This window comes from Anguilla anguilla, chromosome 14, assembly GCF_013347855.1.
Source record: "Anguilla anguilla isolate fAngAng1 chromosome 14, fAngAng1.pri, whole genome shotgun sequence".
Lineage (NCBI taxonomy): Eukaryota > Metazoa > Chordata > Actinopteri > Anguilliformes > Anguillidae > Anguilla > Anguilla anguilla.
In genome coordinates this window covers 17,875,033-17,896,656 of record NC_049214.1, presented here as the reverse complement: position 1 = coordinate 17,896,656, position 21,624 = coordinate 17,875,033, and the positions used below count along the sequence as shown (strand labels likewise).

General features: G+C 45.9%; 2 protein-coding genes across 21 annotated transcripts in view; one reads left to right on the top strand and one right to left on the bottom strand.

Annotated features, from left to right (window-relative positions):
- LOC118212611 (calmodulin-regulated spectrin-associated protein 1-B-like) overlaps positions 1–9,325 on the top strand; it is a 39,954-nt gene extending 30,629 nt beyond the window's left edge. For 3 of the 6 annotated variants that reach the window (XM_035390673.1, XM_035390671.1, XM_035390670.1), the window contains 8 exons: positions 432–516; positions 798–3,192; positions 3,372–3,508; positions 3,670–3,878; positions 5,852–5,954; positions 6,170–6,285; positions 6,479–6,597; positions 6,932–9,324. In XM_035390673.1, the coding sequence (XP_035246564.1) occupies positions 432–516; positions 798–3,192; positions 3,372–3,508; positions 3,670–3,878; positions 5,852–5,954; positions 6,170–6,285; positions 6,479–6,597; positions 6,932–7,228 (3,461 nt within the window). In that variant the 3' untranslated portion in view covers positions 7,229–9,324. The other 3 variants (XM_035390669.1, XM_035390672.1, XM_035390674.1) reach the window with 3 other exon arrangements.
- A 469-nt stretch (positions 9,326–9,794) lies between these two features.
- Positions 9,795–21,624, bottom strand: part of kcnt1 (potassium channel, subfamily T, member 1) — a 76,195-nt gene continuing 64,365 nt past the window's right edge. For 8 of the 15 annotated variants that reach the window (XM_035390683.1, XM_035390684.1, XM_035390676.1 and 5 more), the window contains 13 exons: positions 21,000–21,071; positions 20,558–20,692; positions 19,794–19,905; positions 19,531–19,632; positions 18,216–18,299; positions 17,998–18,126; positions 17,436–17,456; positions 16,790–17,087; positions 15,892–15,954; positions 14,389–14,451; positions 14,027–14,038; positions 13,399–13,483; positions 9,795–13,306 (listed from right to left, as the gene is read on the bottom strand). In XM_035390683.1, the coding sequence (XP_035246574.1) occupies positions 13,189–13,306; positions 13,399–13,483; positions 14,027–14,038; positions 14,389–14,451; positions 15,892–15,954; positions 16,790–17,087; positions 17,436–17,456; positions 17,998–18,126; positions 18,216–18,299; positions 19,531–19,632; positions 19,794–19,905; positions 20,558–20,692; positions 21,000–21,071 (1,294 nt within the window). In that variant the 3' untranslated portion in view covers positions 9,795–13,188. The remainder of the gene's footprint in view (positions 13,307–13,398; positions 13,484–14,026; positions 14,039–14,388; positions 14,452–15,891; positions 15,955–16,789; positions 17,088–17,435; positions 17,457–17,997; positions 18,127–18,215; positions 18,300–19,530; positions 19,633–19,793; positions 19,906–20,557; positions 20,693–20,999; positions 21,072–21,624) is intronic. The other 7 variants (XM_035390685.1, XM_035390686.1, XM_035390691.1 and 4 more) reach the window with 4 other exon arrangements.

Genomic DNA, 21,624 nt, shown 5'->3' with positions numbered 1-21,624 from the left:
TTAAATATCAAATACAATTACGTATGTACTGTGAAAGCAAAAAATGTGGAAATGCATCTGTAGCTGGACACATTTATTTTCATTTTAATTGGTTCTGTGCAGCAAGTAGATTATTGAAAGCAGCCATGTCAAATAACCATATCAACGTTTCCAATGGGAGTCTGAAGTGGCCAATTTTGTCTTAATGGTAGTAAAACTATATGTTCTCAAAAAGTATGAAAACGTTATTATAAAATTCAAATTGGTTAATTTTATTGGTTGACCATTTATTTAAATCATACAACAACATAATCACCCAGGGTAAAGAATGATCTCTAATTTGCATTTAACAGTTCATTTGCAGTTACAAGTGTGTGAAACGGTGTGTGATGTTTATAGATATGCGCTAGGTTTGTAAATATAAAGTTGTGTTTGTGTGCTCTCATTTACAGGCCAGAGAAACCGCTCAAACTCCCTGACACGGGTGGACGGCCAGCCCCAGGCGTCAGTGGTAGCCTGGCCTGAGAGGAAGCAGAGGTGAGGAGCCACTGCTGCTGGTGTGGATCTGTGCCTTAACTTCACATAAATGAAACTGCTAATATTGGCATCATTATGCATTCATATTGTAATGGTACTGGTGGTGAGTTACATGTCTATCTGTAATTGTTTTCAATTGTCTAACTGTTGGACGGTGGGGAGTGAAGTAGCTCTGTAATGGCTTTGTTGACTCTTTGAGTGGAGGATTGGCAGTTCATGAAAAATCTGCAGTTTGGTTTATTTTCTGCCCTCATGCTCTCTTGTCACGCGCTGCCCCCCAGGCCGTTGTCCCAGCCCACGCCCTACGGCCTCCATTCTGCCACCGACAGCGATGCTGACCTGGCCTCCGGCGACAGTGTCAGCTTGGCCCGCTCCATCAGTAAGGACAGCCTGGCCTCCAACGTGGTGAGCATCACCCCAAAGCACCAGCTGGGGGGCCCAGGGGCCCCTCAGGGCCCCCGCCGGGTCAATGGCCAGAGCCTTCTGGGACACGTGAACATGGAGGACGAGGAAGAGGAGGAGCTGGTGGCCATGATCAAGACGAAGGAAGGAGCAGAGAGCAGCCGCCTCCCCGACCAAGACCTGGAGCTCCAGAGCGTCTCCTCCAGAGCCACGACCGCCCGGTCCCCCCAGAGGAGGCCGGAGGAGGCGCCCGCCGAGCCCCGCCCCGATAGCTTTTACTTAGAACCGCTGATGCCTGCCGTCTTAAAACCGGCCAAGGAGAAGTCTGTAAACCCCAACAAAGAGGAGGAGTGTGGGGAGGGGAGGCCGAGGGGCCCCTACCGGCGGGTCAGCGAGGCACCCGTACCCTCCAGCAGGAGGAGACCCCCCGCTGCTGACCTGGACCTCAACCGCACCTTCACCCCCATCGCCAGCGCGGAGTTCCCCGACGCGGCGAGGCCCCCTGTGGAGGGCAGCCTGGGCGGCTTCCGTACCCCGGTCATGAGCAGCGGCGAGGCCGCCGAGCAGCCCTGCGGCTTCTTCCTGCACAGCTCCAGCCCCGAGGACAAGCCCCCGCTGGCCGGCACCGTCCGGAGCAGCCCCTTCTCGGCCGCCGCCGCGCTGGCCTGGGAGATCGGCAAGGACTCGGACTCGGAGGTGGCCGACATGGACGAGGAGGAGGCGGACGAGGAGCTGGCGCCCCCCGTCCGCCGCAAGTGCTTCGAGGAGGAAGAGGAGGAGTCGGCCAAGCTGCGGGAGGACATGAAGGTGCGGGAGCACGAGGACAAGGAGGGGGCGAGCGGGCGCTCCAGCCCCTGCCTCAGCACCATCTCCCAGGCCAGCAGCACGGCCAGCGGCAGCGTGCGCATGACCAGCTTCGCCGAGCGCCGGCTGCACAAGGGCGCCCACGACGCCCGCTCCAGCTCCAGCAGCTCCCAGAAGACCACGCCCGACGGCTCCGAGTGCGGCCCGCTGCCCCTCACCTCCTGGAAGCTGAGGCGGGAGCAGAGCCCCACGGGCAAGGACGGCGCCAACGTGCTGGCCTCCGAGCTGGTGCAGCTGCACATGCAGCTGGAGGAGAAGCGCCGCGCCATCGAGTCCCAGAAGAAGAAGATGGAGTCCCTGTCCGCCCGCCAGAGGCTCAAGCTGGGGAAGGCGGCCTTCCTCAACATCGTCAAAAAAGGGAAGAGCGACACTCTCCCCCAGCCGCTCAAGCCCGAGTACTACTCCCGAGAGGACCAGAAGCTCAACGGGGGGAAGGAGTTGTCTAAGGACGACTCGTGTGTGGACGGGCTGAGGGGGACGGCCAAAGAGGGGCAGGAGGGAAAGGCCAGTGTGCGGTGGGCCAGGGAGTCCCCGACTTCTCCGGGCTCCCTGGAGGTGGACAACAAGCTGAACGGCGGCCTGTTGCTGGACGACGGAGGGCCGGAACCTGACCTGAACGAGTGCAACCGCTCCATCGAGATGCTGAACGAGGCCATCAGCGCCATCCAGCAGCAGATGATGCAGCTGTCCCAGCAGCAGGACCTGCTCATGAAGCAGAACATACAGTCTCCGCCTGGGGCCGCCCCCACGGCCGGAGGCCCCGCCCCCATTCCCGCCCCTGCCAATGGGAAGAGCAGCACGCCCGAGCCCAAGTTCCGCCCCGCCGTGCACTTCGTGGAGCCGCTCTCCACGGCAGGGGGCGGGGTGGTGCGGCGGCCCCCCAAGCTGAGCTCTGGGAGGGGGCCCCGGTCCAAACCCACCGACCTCAAGCTGCCCAAGGAGAACGGCAAGCAGGCCTCGCGGGTCATCACGCCCACCCAGAGCGTGGAGACCCTCCCCCACCTCAGACAGTTCCCTGGGGGCCGGACCTCCAGAGAGGAGCAGGAGGAGGGTAGCAGCCCGGCGGGGACCGGGCCCAAAGAGGCGGCAAGCCCCATAGAGAGGGGCAACCTGCGGCGCGCCACCTTCCGGCTTCAGGACGAGGCCAACCAGAGGACTCCAGCCACGCCCGAGCGGCCCCCCGAGGAGTGCCTGTCCAGCACCCCGAAGGAAAAGGAGCCAAGCGCCATGGAGGACCCCGGGAAGGAGGACCTCCCCGGTGAGGAGGTGTCCAGAGGCAAAGGCCACCTAATCGAGGTGGACCTGTCCGACCTGAAGGACCCATCTGAAGAGGGCGGCTCCGACATGCAGGACGTGATCTGTGACGTCACCGACGGGGAACAGAAGTCTGTGCTCGGGTACTTCTTCAAGGTAGGTGTGTGATGTGTGTGTGTACGTGTGTGTACGTGTACATTTTAAAATTGTAATGGCAAATAATACAACATATGATACCGGCCCAAGTAATACACTGAACAAGGAGTGACAGTAAGTTTAGCAGTGTGCACTGAATTTGGCTTGGGGGAGAGGTAACTGTGCTTTTTGGTCTCCAGGACGAGCAGAAGGCCGAGGATGAGCTGGCGAAGAAGCGGGCCGCCTTCCTCCTGAAGCAGCAGCGTAAGGCGGAGGAGGCGCGACTGCGCAAGCAGCAGATGGAGGTGGAGACCGAGATGAAGCGGGACGAGGCCAGGTAACGTCGCTGCTCATAAGAGCTATACCTGATAGTGAATGGGTTAACCACTCATCAGTAAAACCTTTCATCTGGAAAGGTGCCTATTGAGGAGGTGTCAGAAACTAAAAACGCGTGTATACGTGGAAAGAGTGACGGTGAAATGATTGGGATTTCCCCAGACGGAAGGCGGAAGAGGATCGGATCAGGAAGGAGGAGGAGAAAGCTCGGAGAGAGCTGATCAAGCAGGAGTACCTGAGGCGTAAGCAGCAGGAGATGATCGAGGAGCAGGGCCTGACCAAGCCCAAGAGCAAGCCTAAGAAGCCCCGCCCCAAGTCTGTCCATCGGGGCGAGTCCTCGAGCGACACCTACTCCAAGTGCTCCTCCACCCGTGAGTGTCCGCCCTCTTGTCAAAATGGCTAGAACCCCGCTGCGTTCCACTCTGGTCCGGTCAGGTCTGGTCAAGTCTGGTTCTGTTGCGCCCCTGGGGATCTGGGTGTTCGATTCCACCTCCACCACCGTAGTCGCTTAGGGTTATTCAACCACTGACTTGACTGTCAGTAAAATCTGGTGGAACTGGGCTCTCCAGGGCTGGACCTAGCTAGTCCTCACTGTAAGACATGGTGATCCAGGATGTCGTTGCACTGTGAAGCCCCCTGCCGTCATTCTGAGACTGCTCTGAACCCCATCCTGGTTGATATGGCCCTCCTAAATCTCCCATTTCCCTCTGTGTTCTTTGTCCTGTCCTCTGTCCTCTTATAGATCTGACACTGAAGTATTGCGAGTGTCTACTGTTCTCAACTGAGTGCACTGTTAAAAATATGAAAGTGCTGCTTTTTATCATAGACCTGTTATTCTTGAATTCCTTTCCTGACTAACCCCTGTTTTTTTGCTACTTTATGCTACTGTTTTGGGACAAGTGCTATTCTGACAAAACAAACATGTTCAATGTTTGGATTGAATCCCGGCTCATGTTGTTGTAATATGTAGCTGGATTCATGTGGGGAGGGCTTACCTTGTTTCCGTTTTGGTTGAATGCAGCACTTTCCTTCAAGGTTTTGGCAACAGCGTTACGCTTTTTGTCGGCTTAATTTACAACCCATCCCCAGCTATTTTTGAGAGTCCCTAAAGGCACCAGATTCCTTTGATGGGGAAGCGTGTGCTGTCTCTATGGCTCCTGCATGGCGAGGCGTCCCCTTCTGTCTCTCTGTCTGTCTGCACATGTCTGCCTCTCTCTCCGCTCTCCCTCTCCCTCTCCCTCAGCTCTCCCATGTGTCTGTCACACAGGACAGAGCCGCGGGTCAGCGTTGTGGATCAGGGGCCATGGCCGGCAAGGCGTTGGGGGAGGTGAAAGATTTAACGTTCCAATGCCCTGCATGACATACCATTGCCCATGATCCTCAGAGGGCTCTGAGCAGCCATTTCCCATCTTCCCTCTGCCAATCACTTCTCTCCATATCAGCCTTAGAGTGTGGTCACACTCTGGATCTGTTGGCCATGACATTTGGTGCCATATAAAGACAATAAACCGGAGATAAAGTACATATCAATAAGCCAAATTCCTGGGTTTGAACTTCACAGGAGCCCAACTGTTATAAAAAGCATGTAATATTGACAAAGAACACGGAAAAGTGGTCAGATTTTTACAGTAAATTGATCATTTTGGCTCAACGTTAAATTGTGTGTTCACAGAATAATTTGAGGGAAATTTTGGTTACAATAACCCATGTTGATTGATGGCCAGGCTCTATGGTTTTACCTGTCAGAAAAGTTGGTATGGAGATCAGTGGTCCGGGCTGAAAATTTCCCATAAATCCTCTGAGCGGGCAAAGGGTATTTGGAGGTTTCCATCGTCAAGGGGTTTCACTAACATCTGAGACATTCTGAACGTGCCTGAGTTTTGGATTTGAAAGTTGGAAAATGCTTTGACTGGAGAATTTAGCCATTGCGTACTTCCTAAGAAAACATTCAGTGTGAAAATGCATTGAATGAAATGTGTCTTCCAGCGTATGGGGAAAAGCTTATGATGTGCAAGATTATGCAAAACTGAAGTCCTTTACAGCTTGGTTTGAGATATATCTGTTTTAACAATGGTTGTTGAGGTTCACACACTAATCCCATGTTGATGACGGTAAGTTGCATGTGTGTGCTCTTTGGTTTTGTGACGTGAAATGGCGCTGAGGTTGATGCTGGGGTGTGTGCGTGTGTGTTTTTTGGTGGTTTTTTGTTTGTTCTGTCTTTCGATGTATGTGACTGAGACAGTACATTTTGAGTGCTGCTGTGGTGTGTTCCATGTTGGGTATGTATGTGAAGCTGACATGCTGTTTTAGCTGTGTGTGAGCATCGCGTGTCCTCTCTCCGCAGCTGACAACCTGAGCAGCGCCCAGTCCGGCTCCAGCCTGTCCCTGGCTTCAGCTGCCACCACTGAGGCAGAGAGCGTCCACTCCGGGGGGGCAGGGTCCCAGCAGTGAGTCCCTCTCTATGTAACCTTTATCTGTGTGTGTCTGAGGGAGGTGAAGGCAGTAAAATGCTCTCCCTGTCCTCTCCTGTGTTAGCCTGAGGTGGCCCTACGTACAGTAGCCCTGTCCTCTCGACGGGTCACTGAAGCCCTGTGATTGCCCTGTGATTTCCCCGTGATTGCCCCGTGATTGCCCCGTGTTTCACTGTGCCGTCTGCTGACAGGGCCGAGTCTGTGGAGTCTTTCCCGGGGCTGAGCCGGAATGCCAGCAGGAACACGGAGAGGGACTGGGACAACGGCTCCACCGCGTCTTCCATCACCTCCGTGGCAGAATACAGCGGTGAGACTTTCAGAGAGACATTCAGCATTAGTCCAACTTGAGTGAAATGTCTGCATGTCGTGCTAGGGATTCTTTAGATAAATATATTGCTTTCACCTGTACTGAATTTTCCTTTGAATAATCTTAAGGCTACACTGTGCTTTTGTTCCACATAAAATCTCTGACTGGACCTAATACCTGGTTTATCCTGCAGGGCCAAAACTGTTTAAGGAACCAAGCGCCAAATCTAACAAGCCGATAATCCACAATGCCATTGCTCATTGCTGTCTTGCTGGCAAGGTCAATGAACCGCAGAAGAATTCCATTCTGGAGGTATGCTGGGATTTCACTTTTTATTAACCTTTTTGTTAACCATATTACTAACCATTTTTTCCTGTTTTCCCATCATGTTTGTAATGTTTCATGGTCTTAGAAAATAATTTCCAATTCTTCAATTCACCCTACATTAAGTTTTTAGTTTTGACTGAAACATTCAAATTGTATTTACTTGTTGAAATGACTTGTGTGTTTTAATGTGTTTTAATGTTCCCCTGCACATTTATTAAAAGGCAGCACAGGCGTGGTTACCGCAGTCAGGTCTCTTGCGCATGGTGCGTTAGACGGCTGTCGCCGGTGCTGATGTCATTGCCCTTCGGTGCGTTTACAGGAGCTGGAGAAGTGCGAGTCGAACCACCTGATGATCCTGTTCCGGGATGGCGGCTGCCAGTTCAGAGCTCTCTACTCCTACTTCCCTGACACTGAAGAGATCCACAAGCTCACCGGCACCGGGCCCAAGAGCATCAGCAAGAAGATGATCGACAAACTCTACAAGTACAGTTCAGACCGCAAGCAGTTCACCGTCATCCCGGCCAAAACGGTGTCGGTCAGCGTGGACGCGCTCACCATTCACAATCACCTGTGGCAGGTCAAGAGACCCACCGTGCCAAAGAAGAGCGTGAAGTGAGAATGACCACGAGCATGAGGAGGAGGAGGGGGGAGTCTCTCACTCTCTCTCTCGCACACACACTCGTGCACACACGCGCACACACACACATACACAAACTTATACACACACACACACACACACACACACGCAGTCACACACACACAAACACCCATTTGCTGTTGTCCTGGACAGGTTTCATTAATTTCCGAAGTACTTACTAGAGTGGTGACACCAGACACTGGTCGGCCGATTCTAGGTGTGACTGAAATGGGACAAGAGTGAGCCACAGTTTGAAGAATTCTGGGAAATGACAGACATCTGTGAAAGTGGACATTGTTAATGCCGACGAACAGATGAAGGCAGGATCTTAATGCGGTCTGTTTAGGGCCTGTTTTTTTTTTGTTTTTTCTTTTTTGTTTTTGTTTTTAAAAGAGGCCTCTGCATGTGGTGCTTTTTCCTAACCGGTGGATTTCTTTTTACTTGAAGTATTTATTGGTTTGCACCATTCGCGCTGCTCCTTGCAGCTGAACACGCCCCCCCCCCCCCCCAGAAGGACAAACTGAAATGTGGACGTATCTTTCCTGAGGAGGGCGCTGTGTCCCCCACGTGGACCAGGACTGTGTCCGGGCCGGCAGTCTCTTCCCGGCACCACTACAATCCGAAAGACCTGCAATGCAGTTCACCCGACACGTCCTGCCAGCTCCTCCCCCGAAAAGCTCCATGAATACATGCTGCTGAGAACTGTTTTTAACTGTTTTACCCAGACGGCCCCGCCCCTTTGTAGGCCTTCATGCGTCGTGGTACTGTTGTCTATTTATTCAGCGCTTTTACCCGCTCCAGCGAGAGAAGTTTTAATAATCTTTCTCGGTCAACATTTTTTTTTTTTTTTTTTTTAAAGGTACGTAAGGGATAAAAAAAAAAAGGACTGGTACAAGCGCCGGCTGCTTTTTTCTCTTTAGTTTGTGTGGTATAATGACTAAAGCAGGTGTTACGTGTGCATAACATAAAGCGAACGTTGTTAGAGCTAGCGGTGTTTCTGCACTCTGCACAGTCGTCCTCTGAGAAAGTGCACTCAGTCACATTTTTTATTTTTATTTTGCTTTTATCATGCAGTGTAACCATAACCAACGTTGGCTGTCAAGCTGTCTTCTGTTATGAGGAGTTTGTCGCTTTCATTTTTTTTTCTTTTTTTTTTTTCTTGGTGACAGTATTTAATATATTCATAAACGGCTCTGGATTGTTGTGTAATTATTTACAGGGCATTTTTGGAATGTGCAAGCACTAAACCCGTAGAAAACTGACTCGTGTATCCTCATGATCAAAATAATGACGTGTTGCACAAAGTACCTTGCTTGCTGATAAAAGTAGGAATGAGGGTATGAACAGTGTCACTACATTGGTTCCAAATGAACTATACAGTTTCACCTTCTCTGCAAAGGTTGGGCTGTGGGCTCCAGATACCCTGACTACCAAAAACAATCACGGATTAAGAGAACACTATAAACAGAGCAAGCTAAAGGTCTTCCATTGCTACTACTGTACGGATCTCATGTTTTCAGAGCAGGCTTTAGAATACTTGATAATATAATTTGCTGCATCTTGTATATATGTTTTGAACAGCTGTTTTGTATATAACGTATGATTTATGTTCACTAAAATATTGGTATTAATATTGATCTCACTAGGTTGTTTTCAACTTTCAAATACCATGCTTTTCATGCTTGAGCCTTTTTTCCCTTTTTCTTTGATATTATACCATATTTATTTTCAAGAGAAGCACTGAAATTTAATAAATATTACAAACAAATTACATTGTTTTCATGCTTTTTTCCTCATGTCATTTTTAGTTGCGTTTGAAATTTCCTTTGCAACATTCTTTAATTTGTAGCATATTTTCAGTTCCTTTTATGCTGCAACCCACTTCATTAAAAATAATACATTCATTAAACCATCAATGAAGAAAAGATTCCATTTTAGCTCTATTCATCTGTGTGCCACATAAACCATAACTCTGTATCACCTTCAGCATACAATAAATACATTCTTTATGCCTAATTACATATGAAAAGGGCTTTTTAATCCATGGTCTAGACAATGGTTTATCAGTTTTTAAAGTTTTACAGTATGAAAATCAAATTAGTCTCTTTGAAGTTTTATAAGAAACATTTTTGAGACATCTTTTTGCTTATTAAAAAAAAGCACCTTGAATGATTAAGAAAAATGGGATTAACAAATCTTGTTTGATTTAAAAAAAATTTTGTTGTTGCATTTGAAGCCTTTTCGACTTGCACAGTGCACCCCCACTCAATGGTTCTCGACCTGCAAACAGCAGCCTACTTCCCACATAGTAGGGGTCCTAATTTGCCCCTTGTAAAGGCTCCTTTAGTCTGTCAGTCCTGACAAAATAAATGACCCTGGTGGCATCTGGTGTTTCTCCATTGACAGGAATACAAAGGGATTATTAAACTGGGTCACACAATTATGCAAATCATAATCGTACTAATTAATTACTTACTTGTGAATCATATTGAAGTCATACTGTCATTCCCATGATTATACGCCAACCTCGATCCAATGACACGCCTTGCTTTGCCATGGCTGCATGCCTCGCATTTATTATGTTTCTTTTACGTACAGTAGTGAAGCACACAGACTTCATATAGGAAATAGTACAAAATGGATTTATCAGTAGATTATTCCGTACATTCAGAAAACGGTGCCAAGGACTTCAAAAAGGACCTTTTATAGGACTGAAAAGAACATGCATGGTGTAATTCGTTGAGAGTATTTTGTCACGAGATAAAAATATTTTTTGCAATCATACATCAAACAGTTTTTTTTGATGAAGTTGATTTACAATGATGATGATTTACAAAACTAAAAACAATTTGTTGGCTACATAATATTTTTTTTAAATAGGTTCACATTTATTTGGAATCACTACATTATAAAAGACTATATTAGTGTTCATTGATGGATTTCTGTCCAGTTCATGCAAGTTTTTGTATGATTTGAAATGTTATAGATGATATCCCTGACCAAAAGCCCAGTCTCCCATCTCAAAAGTGGATCTGAAAAATTACTTCTCTTGTTAACTCCCCCCCACAAAAAAAAAAAAAAATTGACGCATTCATTCAGCAGCTGAAAACATGGCATGATCAAAACAGTACTACTTATCAAAATATATTTGTCTTATGATGAAAAAAAGCAGCTAACGACTAGTTTTTAAAATGACTATTTACAATGATCCCATAGCACTTTTGAGTTCTTCATCTTGTAGAGAATGGGGTTAAAGGGTTTTAAACTGACCTTCATCTACACTGCCATCCTTTTAGTGCAAAGTTCTTGTTCCTCTATTATATTTAGCAACGTAAAATTAACATTGAAACTGAGAAAGAAGCATAACATTTAACAGAGGACACCTTATCTGAGTTCTAATTCCACTTGAGAAATTCATTGATTGCATACAAATATATTCACATCAGTATATTTTAAAGTGACTAGCTTTGATAATTTAAAACAGATACTAATAAATTATGTCAGTATTAATATAAATTAAACATACAAATGTACACAGGAAATCACATTTCATATTAAACAGTATATGTATTATGTAGTAAAGTTGAATGCATGTAGTCAAGATGGTTTTCTTCAAACCAGTTGATTTCAGTGAGCGTGAGCAACATAAATAAAAAGTTCGCTAAAAATCTTGTGTAACAATTGCAATAAATAATAAGAATAAGATAATGCCGATTTTACATTTGTATAACCAGCTCTACAAATCTCTCCTATTTCCAATAAATGGGTTGGTTCAATGAACACAAAAATAAATGCGTAAATAACAAATATATTATTCTCACCCAGTCCAGTCAAAAGAAATACAGTGTATCAGCACTGCAAATATCTTTCAAGCACCTGATGGCATTTTCTGTCACTGCAAACATCTTGTCTTTAAATTTCATACCCAAGATTTACACTCTTTGGGGCCATGTCAGGTAAATTTCATACCCAAGATTTACACTCTTTGGGGCCAGGTCAGGTAAATCTCATACCCAAACATTACACTCTTTGGGACCATGTTTCTTTCTCTTGCTCCCAGCTCTTACCCCCATAGTATGGTTGGTAGACTGGCCCCCCTCAATGCCACATGGCACAAAGGAATATTCAGACTGCAGTTTAATCAGGTGACACCAAATGACGTTTCCCTGACACTTCCCATTCTGCTGGGAATGCAGTGACCAATTTAATTCGCAATAATATAATGCTAACAATATGCTATTCTGATTTTCAGTCAAAAGTATATGTTAAACTACAATCTCTAATGTCAAAACAATGCAAACCTTAATCTGTTGTAGTGTAACTGATACTTTTCCAGAAGACATGACTTCATCCTGCAAGCACCAGTAATACTCCCAACAAGGAACACAGCTTCACAAAAGTTATGACAAATTATCAGCTTTCAATTACAATATAGAAAAGTGATAATGCAAAGTGACATGTGTTTTTTTCTTTTTCAATCTAAGATAACATACCCTAAATTATACAGTATTGTACTAAAGCCTTTTGCTGACATTAACAAAGATTTCTAAAAAAAAATGTATTACATTACAAATCATTAAATTAATGATCTTATTTGTGACATCATATTAACCTTTTTGTTCTCTCTTTTTCAGACACATGCAACTATGTGAGGAAAGCAGCGTGGCAATAGAAGGACACACTGTGAAATCTAAAAGGAAAAGAGCAAAACCATTACATTAAAGTACTCATCAATGGAAAATCAGGCAGATCTACTTCATGAGCAACAAGTTAATAAATAATAAAAGAGCAGCAGTTTAGCAAGTACTCAAGACTTGCTTATACCAGTAAACAACTCCCTGCTCGTCTCTTTAGGGTTCCCTTTCATAGACATCACCGTCTATAAAATATGATATGAATTGATGATATGAATGCATAATGAAAATTTACCAGAGTGACTTTACTGTACCAATGCGAGTGTCTGGCCTGGTTGCTGGATTGGTTATGATTTGATGGGGTGTCGCTGGTGATGAGTCATGTAAATACTGTATATTGGCTTCTGTGCAAGATATCAGTATGTCAAAACAACATCAAAAGTGACAAAAAAATAAATAAATAAAATTAGTAATTTATTAATTTACTTGGGATGAAATAAAAAATATAAAGTTAAATAAAACAAAATTCCTCAAACTATATAAAGGGATTACAACCTGACCACATCTATGGGCCTTACCCATCATCACCTCTTCCTGGGGGAGCCCTGAGTAAGGCCAAGTCCAGTAGATCAGTGCTTCGTGGTGCATCATCTACTTAGAAATCAAGCATGTCCATCGGACTCCTCACCAGCTACTGATAAAAGTAGCCACCGCGGTGCCATGCTGAACTCAGCAGGGTATGAACATGTGAGGTCTGAAGGCATTCTGCACCACATGCTATGCAGCAGATTATCTGTTCCAGGGGTTTGTGATGGAGCAGCCATTGCACTCAAGTAGCACAGGTGGTTAAAGAGAGAGGAGTCAACAGCCACACGGACAATGCATGATGGATTTTTTTTGTCGTAGTGCCTGGTGGTGTGAATTCCACCCAGGAACCATCCGGTATTTGATTTCTACAGAACTGGGAGGAAGTGGGTGGGTGGGGGGGGGGTGTTCCAAGGATCTGAGGTCACTCGTTGTACGGAGGAACAGTGAGGGCGTTCCTGTGTACAACACGATCCTCTCAGCTCCATTACATTCCGCCAGGGTCCTCCCTCTGGCCCCACCCCATGCAGTGACTCCGCCCCTCTCTTGGGCACAGCTGTGCCTCGGACGCACGAGGAGCTGCACGTGTTGCCGGGGGATCGCCGTGCATCGCCTGCACTCCACACCAGGTGGGCTGTCTCCATTCCGATTATCTCTCAGTCAATCTAGGCACTCTTTGTGAACTGGGCCGCCTCTGCCGTCGCGCTCTGGCGGAGGCGCTCAGAGCTGGGTCTCGTCTCTGGTCTCCATGCCGAGCTCCTGCCTCATCCTCCCGCCGCTCGGCCTGGCCGGGGGGTCGTCGGGCACGTGCGCCAGCGGGTCGGAGCGGATCAGGTACCTGCAGCAGAAGGGTCAAGAACAGGGACAGTCAGCACAGGGTGGCCCCGGGCATGGCTGCTCTAGAGCCTGGTCAGGTTTGGAGGTACCTACACGATGTCATTGAGCTCCAGTCTGGTGTCCGGCGTGGGGTTGATCAGGACGTAGGACAATGTGTTCTGGTGGTCATTCATTTCATCTGAAATGGATAAAGGGAATTTACAGCACAAGCTGTGATGCAACATTGTGAGTCTGACAACTTTGGCTGATTACAGATAAAAGGCTTATGAGTATCAAGAATATGAGGCTTATAATGAGATTATTTTTAATCTATGGGTTAACACTAATAAAACAACCGGGGAAACGAATATCTTTAATTGTTTAAAGATACACTCAAATTCCTTTTTTCCATATAAAAAGTTCATGCCTGAATTCAACAGTAGGGTAATTTATCATGCTCTAAAAAAATCCAGCTTGTGTTATTTTGTTCCAGCATAAAATAACTTTCAAGCACTGCTTCTCCTCACTCTCAGGTGGAGTGTCATTTCAGTCAGTAACAGACACCAAGACATCATGTTGCTGTGGACCAGAATGTCTACCTGTGCCTCCCCTTCGTGTCTTGCAGGAGGTTAAGGGCTGTAGAGGGTACCGTGGTTACCCGGGTGAGTGTGTGTGATTGGACTCTATACCTCATACTGAACTGGGACTCAGGGGGGGAGGGCACCAGCTTCTCCGAACCCACCTGTGTGCGCCACTTATTAAGCCAGGGAGGGGTGGGGAAGGGTAAAAGAGAGAGAAGGTCTGACCGTTACTGACAGAGCAAGGCTGTTGAGAAGCCCATGCAGCAGTAAGTGCTTCCATGCGGAAACATGCAGGCTTTGTCCAGATTGATCCCATTCCTGCTCATCTTCGGGGGCCACTTTCCAGGTTGCCATGCCAACAGACAGAGCCTACACCAGCCGTACCAACACGCACAGAAGGGGGAGGTGGGGGTTGCATGCTCTGGTGTCTACATCAGACCCCTTCCCCAGCATCATACTCAGCCAATCAGAGTGGAGCACAATACATCGGAAAAGCTCGGCAGAGAGCCTGGTACATAATTACTTGTGAAGGGAGTGCTAAGGCTGCATTTTGGATATTTCTGAGCGGCTCCGTGTTTGCCAGCATCTGCAGGGGTAAACCGTTAGCATGGTAAATCTTCTGCACACAGGAGCAGCGCTAGACGAGAAGGTCAGTCGTTTACTGTTCTGGGAGTGGCCAAGCACATGCGGATGCACTGCAGGCGTGTGCAGGCTTTCTTTCACATTGCACTGGAGTCTGTCTCCCTCTTGCTGCAGTGTTCAAGCCCAACGCTCACATTTCCCCCTCCACGCGTCCAAGCCAACACACACCACAGGCTGCATGCTTTCTGCTCCACTCTGTCATCTCTCAGTGCACACGCAACGCCACACAACACCACCGGCTAATGCTCAGAGAGAAGATGCAGAAGGAAAGCAGGAATAGACAGAACAACTTGAAGTCTGCTTCAGAGCATTATCTCATCCTGCACTGTGCACTGTACCTTAGAGAGTCATTATTAGTCACTGGGCACGTATTGATGGTTCCAGCGCAGACAACAGGTTGAGCATGTGTTTCATTGTTCTTGATAGTTTCATGCATTTATTTTTTCTAACATGATGATATTGCCTCATTCACAAATATAATCTCCCTGCTGAATGTTCATTCCATCTGAAAAGCTCTATTAGCAGACAGTAAAGACATCATTCTGTGTCCCGTTAACCAGCCTACAAGAAGTAGATTTAGATTTTCCTCAAATCATGTAAAGGTGATGCTAAAGATCTACAGAGACCAATCCAGCAATTTACTGTAGGCTAAGTGCACATTATGCAGCCCAGGTTGTGGGCTGTAGGTTGGTATACCTTTTAGTGCTTTGCCTCAATGTGTACCAGCTTTGAAGGTTTAAAACATACAGAGAGGTTTCAAAGGAAATAAAGACAATCAGTTTCAGGATTTGTTCGTGGGCCTTAGGGGCCCTGTTAGAGACGTATTGAACTTGTTGAACATCAACTTCCAAATGACTATGAAGTGGAAATAAAAGTAATTTTCTTTATATACGGCTCTCGCTGAAGTCCATGCGAAAAAGGGCTAAAAAATTGACTTCTCGTTCAATATATAGATGTGTAAGAGTGGTAGGCTGGCTGTAGTACAGCAAACACCCCTCAAAAGACCCCGTTGTGGTGATGCCCTTCCTTGCCCAATATCTCCATGGCATTGAATGACTATGCCCTCTCCTTTGTAACCCCTCCCTCCCCGTGGGATGGTCTGTACCACGTGATACATCATAGACCCATTCTCCTTTTGACCACTTCCTCCTGTAGTTTTCTCCCTATATGTATATGCATGCCCCTCCCATTCCTTCAGTATCCGGACTACAGTTTCCCTGGAGTGTAGAGCCATGTCTTCTCTGCCATATCTCCTTCATTAACATGGCTGTTGATAATGCCCAGTTAGGGGTACTATTATTGTGTTTCTTTGGTACAATGATTGTGTTTCTTTGGCCGTTTATTCTTACTGGAAGTTCTCACTGTGGATCGCGTGGGGAATTACCTTGCAAATATCCTAGGTTTACCCGATTCATCACATCGCTTGCAGTTAAATTAGCAACATCCTCTGCAGAGCAGAGGGGAAAGACAGACAAACAGGGGAAAAGAGAAAAAAGGGAGAAAAAAAAAGCATGTCAGGCAAGCAGCAGCAAGAGAAGTTTAAGAAAAAGATGAAGGGATGGTGGGGAAGGGGGCAAAATGGGGCGTATGAGGATGGTCAAATGAGATGGGAGGTAGAGGTGCGCTCTGGCAAAGCCGCAGGGGAATAAAAATCAGTTGCCGGATGCAGCCAGCAAACCTATACTGCCCCCCACCCCCAATCCCTGCAGTCCTACACACTACCAGAAGGGGAAGCAGTGGGTGAAAAGTTATGAAACAAAGCTAAGCAAATTGCTGTGATTCACTTTTGCTTGATGTGACAAATGACAGTGGAGCACATATGTGTAACCGAGGGACATATGTGCATATGCCTACAGGGGGCTGATACAGGTGCACATGACAGAATGTGGAGTGATGGCATCATGAAAGGGCGAGAGGAGGAAGAATGATGATGTCTTTATTCAATTTTCCACTGTGTGCACAGCAAGGCTGTTCATCCACTGGCACACAGTGACCACATATAATGTGATTGTGCAGCGTTGGGGTCCACATTTCACATTACTACTTAAACAGCATTTGGCATTCCCTGGCTAAGTGAAGGAGCAAGCTTTGCTTATTATAACAAACATCTCTTCGCTTATATCCTGAATTTTCATTTCCCATATTACCAGATTACCAATTACTGTATGTGTGTTATTACATATATTTTATAGGATGGGCGAGAACATTTTGTCTTGATTCACACAGTGCTACAGTTACCCTCCTTGGCATTATCCAGCACAGGTGAGCACGGCTCGGCTCACCATATCCGGTGGTGGGTAGCCCCAGGTGCTTCATCCGGTTCTTGACGAGCTCCGACAGCTCCTGCCTCTCGGACCGGCGGGACAGGTTAAGGCGCTGCTGGTTGATGCGCTCAGTCCGGCTCGGAGGTTTGGTGTTCTTCCTGCTTAGGCGGCGTGCCCACTGCATGCTCTTCCTCCTCAGCAGGGGGTGCTCCGATTGGTCACTGCCCATGGAGTTCCGCTGGGAGGTCTTTTCCTTCCATGACTCCGGCCGTTCCCTGGTGTCCTCACAGTCCTCCACGTTTATGGAGACCTGCGACTGTGAGAGAAGTCCGTATCCATAACAGCAGGCTACACACACAGCCTATTGCGCTGATGCCACGGTTCCTATGACAACAGGCAACAACAGTTCCCGCAGTGCAGGGTCTACAGTTCCCATGGCAACATACTAAATCGGTTATTAGAGTACAGTTCTACAGTTCCTATAGCAAGAAACCATATTTCATGTAGAGCAATAACTTTAGAACACAATGAACATTCAAAATGAAATTGCAATTTTCATAAATTAAAGAATGCCAACTGAAACAATACATGAATTAAAATTATAATTGCAAAATAGCAACAATAAAATATTGTCAACTGATCTGAAACACCAATGTCTTCTTACCTGTCTGCAAATATCCTTACACTGGAGAGGACAAACAGACAAACAGATGAAGGATGGTTATGAAAATGGATGCAAAATGAGATAACAATGGAATTGATCATTCTATGAGTGTGCATGTACGCACAGGCTTAAAAAAACTGTATCTGACCAATGTTATGAATTGCATGTTTACTCTGAGAAGTGTGGCATAATGGTTAGCGAACTGGGCTGCAGTGCCCCACTACTGTGACCTTGAGTAGTGTACTTAGCCTGAATTACTTCAGTTAACAGAGTAAACATGAATGAATAGATTATACATAGAATATAATCTCTGTGAGCTGCTCTGGATAAGAATGTCTGCTAAATGCCAAAAATAAAAAAAGAATATAGCAAAATGGTTACTGATGCCTACTGCAAATATCAATAATCCACAGGGATATACTACATAAAGTATTACCCATCAATGTCAAAACTGAATTGCTCAGACAAATAATGCACTTCCTGGTGTACATCCCATGCTGCCTCATGTTAATGCAGCACTGCGCCTCTCTTTGTTAATGCGTGTCTGTGGTGCTGACCTCACCTCTGAGGAGGAGAACATGTGCGACTCTGTGCGGTAGATTCCAATGGGGATTTCTGCGCTGGAGGAGCAGAGCTTCTGGAACAGCCTTCCGTAGGTCCGGATCCACAGGTCCTCCTCGCTCACCTTCATCTTTGCCAGAACACACAGTGGATCACATTACCATGCGCGTACCAAACACAAAACCGAGCCGCACCCACACGAACCAATGCCACACTCACCGCACACAGGTAGCCAGAGCCAGGCGTGGTGTCCAGGCCTAATAAAAGTCTTGCGATGGGAATCATGTAGTCCTTCACAAATGACTGAACAGAAAAAAATACATAAAATCACACTTTAGGGCATTTAGGGTGTTAATGCGCCATTTTCTGTTTTTACAGTCCGCTAACACCAGAAGCGTGAATGTGATTTCTTTTCGTACAGTGTTTGAGACTGAACCCTAGAGGGCGATATTGGCTTTGCTGAAAGCAGAAGAAGGAGAGCGTGTCTGCATAATCAAATTAAAGCTTCTGGGTGATGATGAGCGAAGCTTTAATTGAGCAACAAATTACCACATTGCAATCAGACAATCACATTTCCCACAGTAGGCAAGGCTTTCACACATAATTGTATGTTATTAACAAAGCAAGAAAGTATTTTAATGCACATCTAGGCATATCATTCTGGGAGCACAGAATATGGTTTTGGCTGCTGACATATGGAAACACAACAGAGCCAGCGCACTAAAATAATATGAAAAAGAGGGATACGTCTGAGAGTTTTTTTAAAGCATTTTGAATGAGACTACAGGAGCAGCAAGTGAAAATATTGCTGTATGTCAGCAAGTCACTTCAGCCGAGTGAACACAGGAGTTTTAGTGCCCTTTGCAATACCAGCCACTTTAACCTGCAAATTAGAGTCAACCTATATATCAACTGGATGGGTTGTACTACTGATGGATACGATCACCATCTCGGTCTCTTGAAAGTAAACTCTCATTAGGTGCTGTGCATAAATCTAAGCTGGTGTTAAATAGTTCTCAAGGAGTGAGCAATTGTGTTTTTCTACACAAGATTTACACAAGAAAACAGACCTTTTGTTCCTCCACTCAACTTCCACTCAGCTTTATCATTAGTCCCTATTACATCTATGCGCCTCACAGTCCAGAATTGAAAACTGGTATTGTCAGAGCTGCCAGTGGCCAGGGTGTGCTGCAAGGTAATGGCCCGTTGCACAGGGTCTCTCCTGGAGGTAGGGTTTAACTGTCACAACAGAGAGAAACAGCTACAAGGTGCTCAGTTTTCAGGATATCCGTTCTAGTCTGTGCTCTCCTGCCTTGTTTGAGGACGTGTAGCAACAGGATGGGCTTAAAACCGTTATTAGGCATTTCAAATCTGGAGATAAAATGTAAAAATAAACTTTACAAAATGCCCACAAATGCAATCAGGCTCTTATTATAAGTATAATTGTATAATTAGTATCATTAGCATGGGTGGTAAGTGGTGGTAAGATGCTGTGCAGACAATGCGTGATGAAACAGCGAGCGCAAGGTCTCACCTGGTAGAGCAGTGTGTCGAGCATACTGATGCTGAACACCCTGCCTGCAGCAAACGGGAGGCGGAACATGAAGGCCAGGTTGGAGCCCTTGTCACGCTCTTTCTGCAGAGAGCAATAGCAGCACGAGTCATTTCCAGGGTTAATCAGGGATATCTGGATGAGATCGGGTATGGTATTACCCATGCAGCTCTACTGCCACTACCTCCACGCGATCCCTTCCCATGATTCTCAGGCACACAGTAAAGAAGGCTGCCTCTCCTCACCTTCTCCAGCTTGGACAGAGCCAGCGAGTAGCAGTCCTTTGCTCTGAACTGCATGAACCTCATGTTAGAGGGATGGGTGAGTTCAGTGATGATGCTTAGACTGGGGAATAACCTAGAATGAGAGAGAGAAAGAGATATTTGACTGTAATCATACAAAAATAGCATTATTATTATTATTATTATTATTATGATTATTATCTTATTTCCTCCCATAACTACTGTTAAATTTCTGGGCTTAAATACATTTACACTCACATCTCATCCTCTCATAAGCAGAACACAGGGATAATAATGTATTCTTGCTTCCTTCACCAGTATTCACACAAAACTTTAGTACCTTTCCATCAGGACGCGTAAGAAAGAGGGGCAGACAGGGACAAAAGTTGCCGTGGCAACACTATTTATGTGCACATTAATGCACAGTAATGACCGCCCTTTGAAAGTGAAGGGAAATTGAAAGAAAGACAGAATGAGCAAGGAAAGAGGGAGAGAGAGAAAGGTCCTAATGCCTTTCAATCCAAAGTCTTTCCATGGTTCTCATCACTGCATAGAAAGCACAGGAGTCTCAAGGGTCATTATTCAGCTGCTACAGAATAAAACTTATCTGTGAACAGGAACAGCATGCACTTATAACTACTATAGCTCCTTTATTTGTCACACACAATGAAAACTTGCCTACACCTGGCCCAGATATGTGACATTTGTTTTTTAGAGTAGACAGATCATAGAGAGAAAACGAATATACCTGCACAGGTTGCCCTCACCTGAACATCGTCTGAACATTAACAATAGTTTTGGCATCGGCCATGTAGTCCTCTTCTGCACTCATGGTGCTCTCCTTGTCCACCACCACCAGATTGTCAGCATAAATTATCCCACACTGCAACAAGTTATCCAGACTGCAATACAACACGTCAACCAATCAGCTGCTGTGAACTGCATTCATTGTTCATTTTAGTGGCGGGGGCGGTACATTTGTGTCACACGTCAACCAATATACATTAAACTCTTAACACTACGCCTCAAACACCCTGAGTTACAGTAGCTGGTGTCTACATGACAACCACTAAAGACATGTTGTATGACAGTGTATTGGATAATCCATTTAAAAATGGTTAATGGTTAAACCCATAAGATAATACAGTCTGTGATATCAAGTATTTATTTTGAAATGATGATATAAAATCAGTTCCTTGCGTAACCTACTTGTCAATGGTCCCAGCCATGAAGTAAACCATTGGGAAACAACATATAGCTTCTAAAAAGTGGTTGTCTGGCCTGGAAGAGAGAGAAACAAATCAGCAAGTGGACAATTTCCATTTAACTCCAGAATTTTACCCCACATCTTTGCATACAGATTTGGAATGGCTTTTTAACCCCATGTCTCTGACTGCATGCCTATTTTGGAATGAATTTTTAACCCAATTTCTCTGACCGCATATTGATTTGGTATGACTTTTTATTCCCGTTGAATCCACATATCTAAGTATATTTGTTTTTATATGATTTAATAGAAATGCATTTATCACTAGTGGTGTGTGTGTGTGTTTGTGTGTGTGTGTCGCTAAGTGGACTACAGAATGCCCTCCTGTCAGACTCTATGCACACGCCCACACTGTGCAGTAGCAGACAAATACTGCTTTCACATAGATTGTGAAGAATGATGGAGATATCCAATTTCTATTAGGCAGTTTGTTCCATCTGACAAATCCATTTTCACATTTCACTTTTATATAACAACAATTTTCATTTTAGAAAGTGTTTCTTATGAGTCAGTGTTCATATCAGTCTTATCGCCTCTCTTTAATCCAAACAGAGCTGTAAGGTGGGG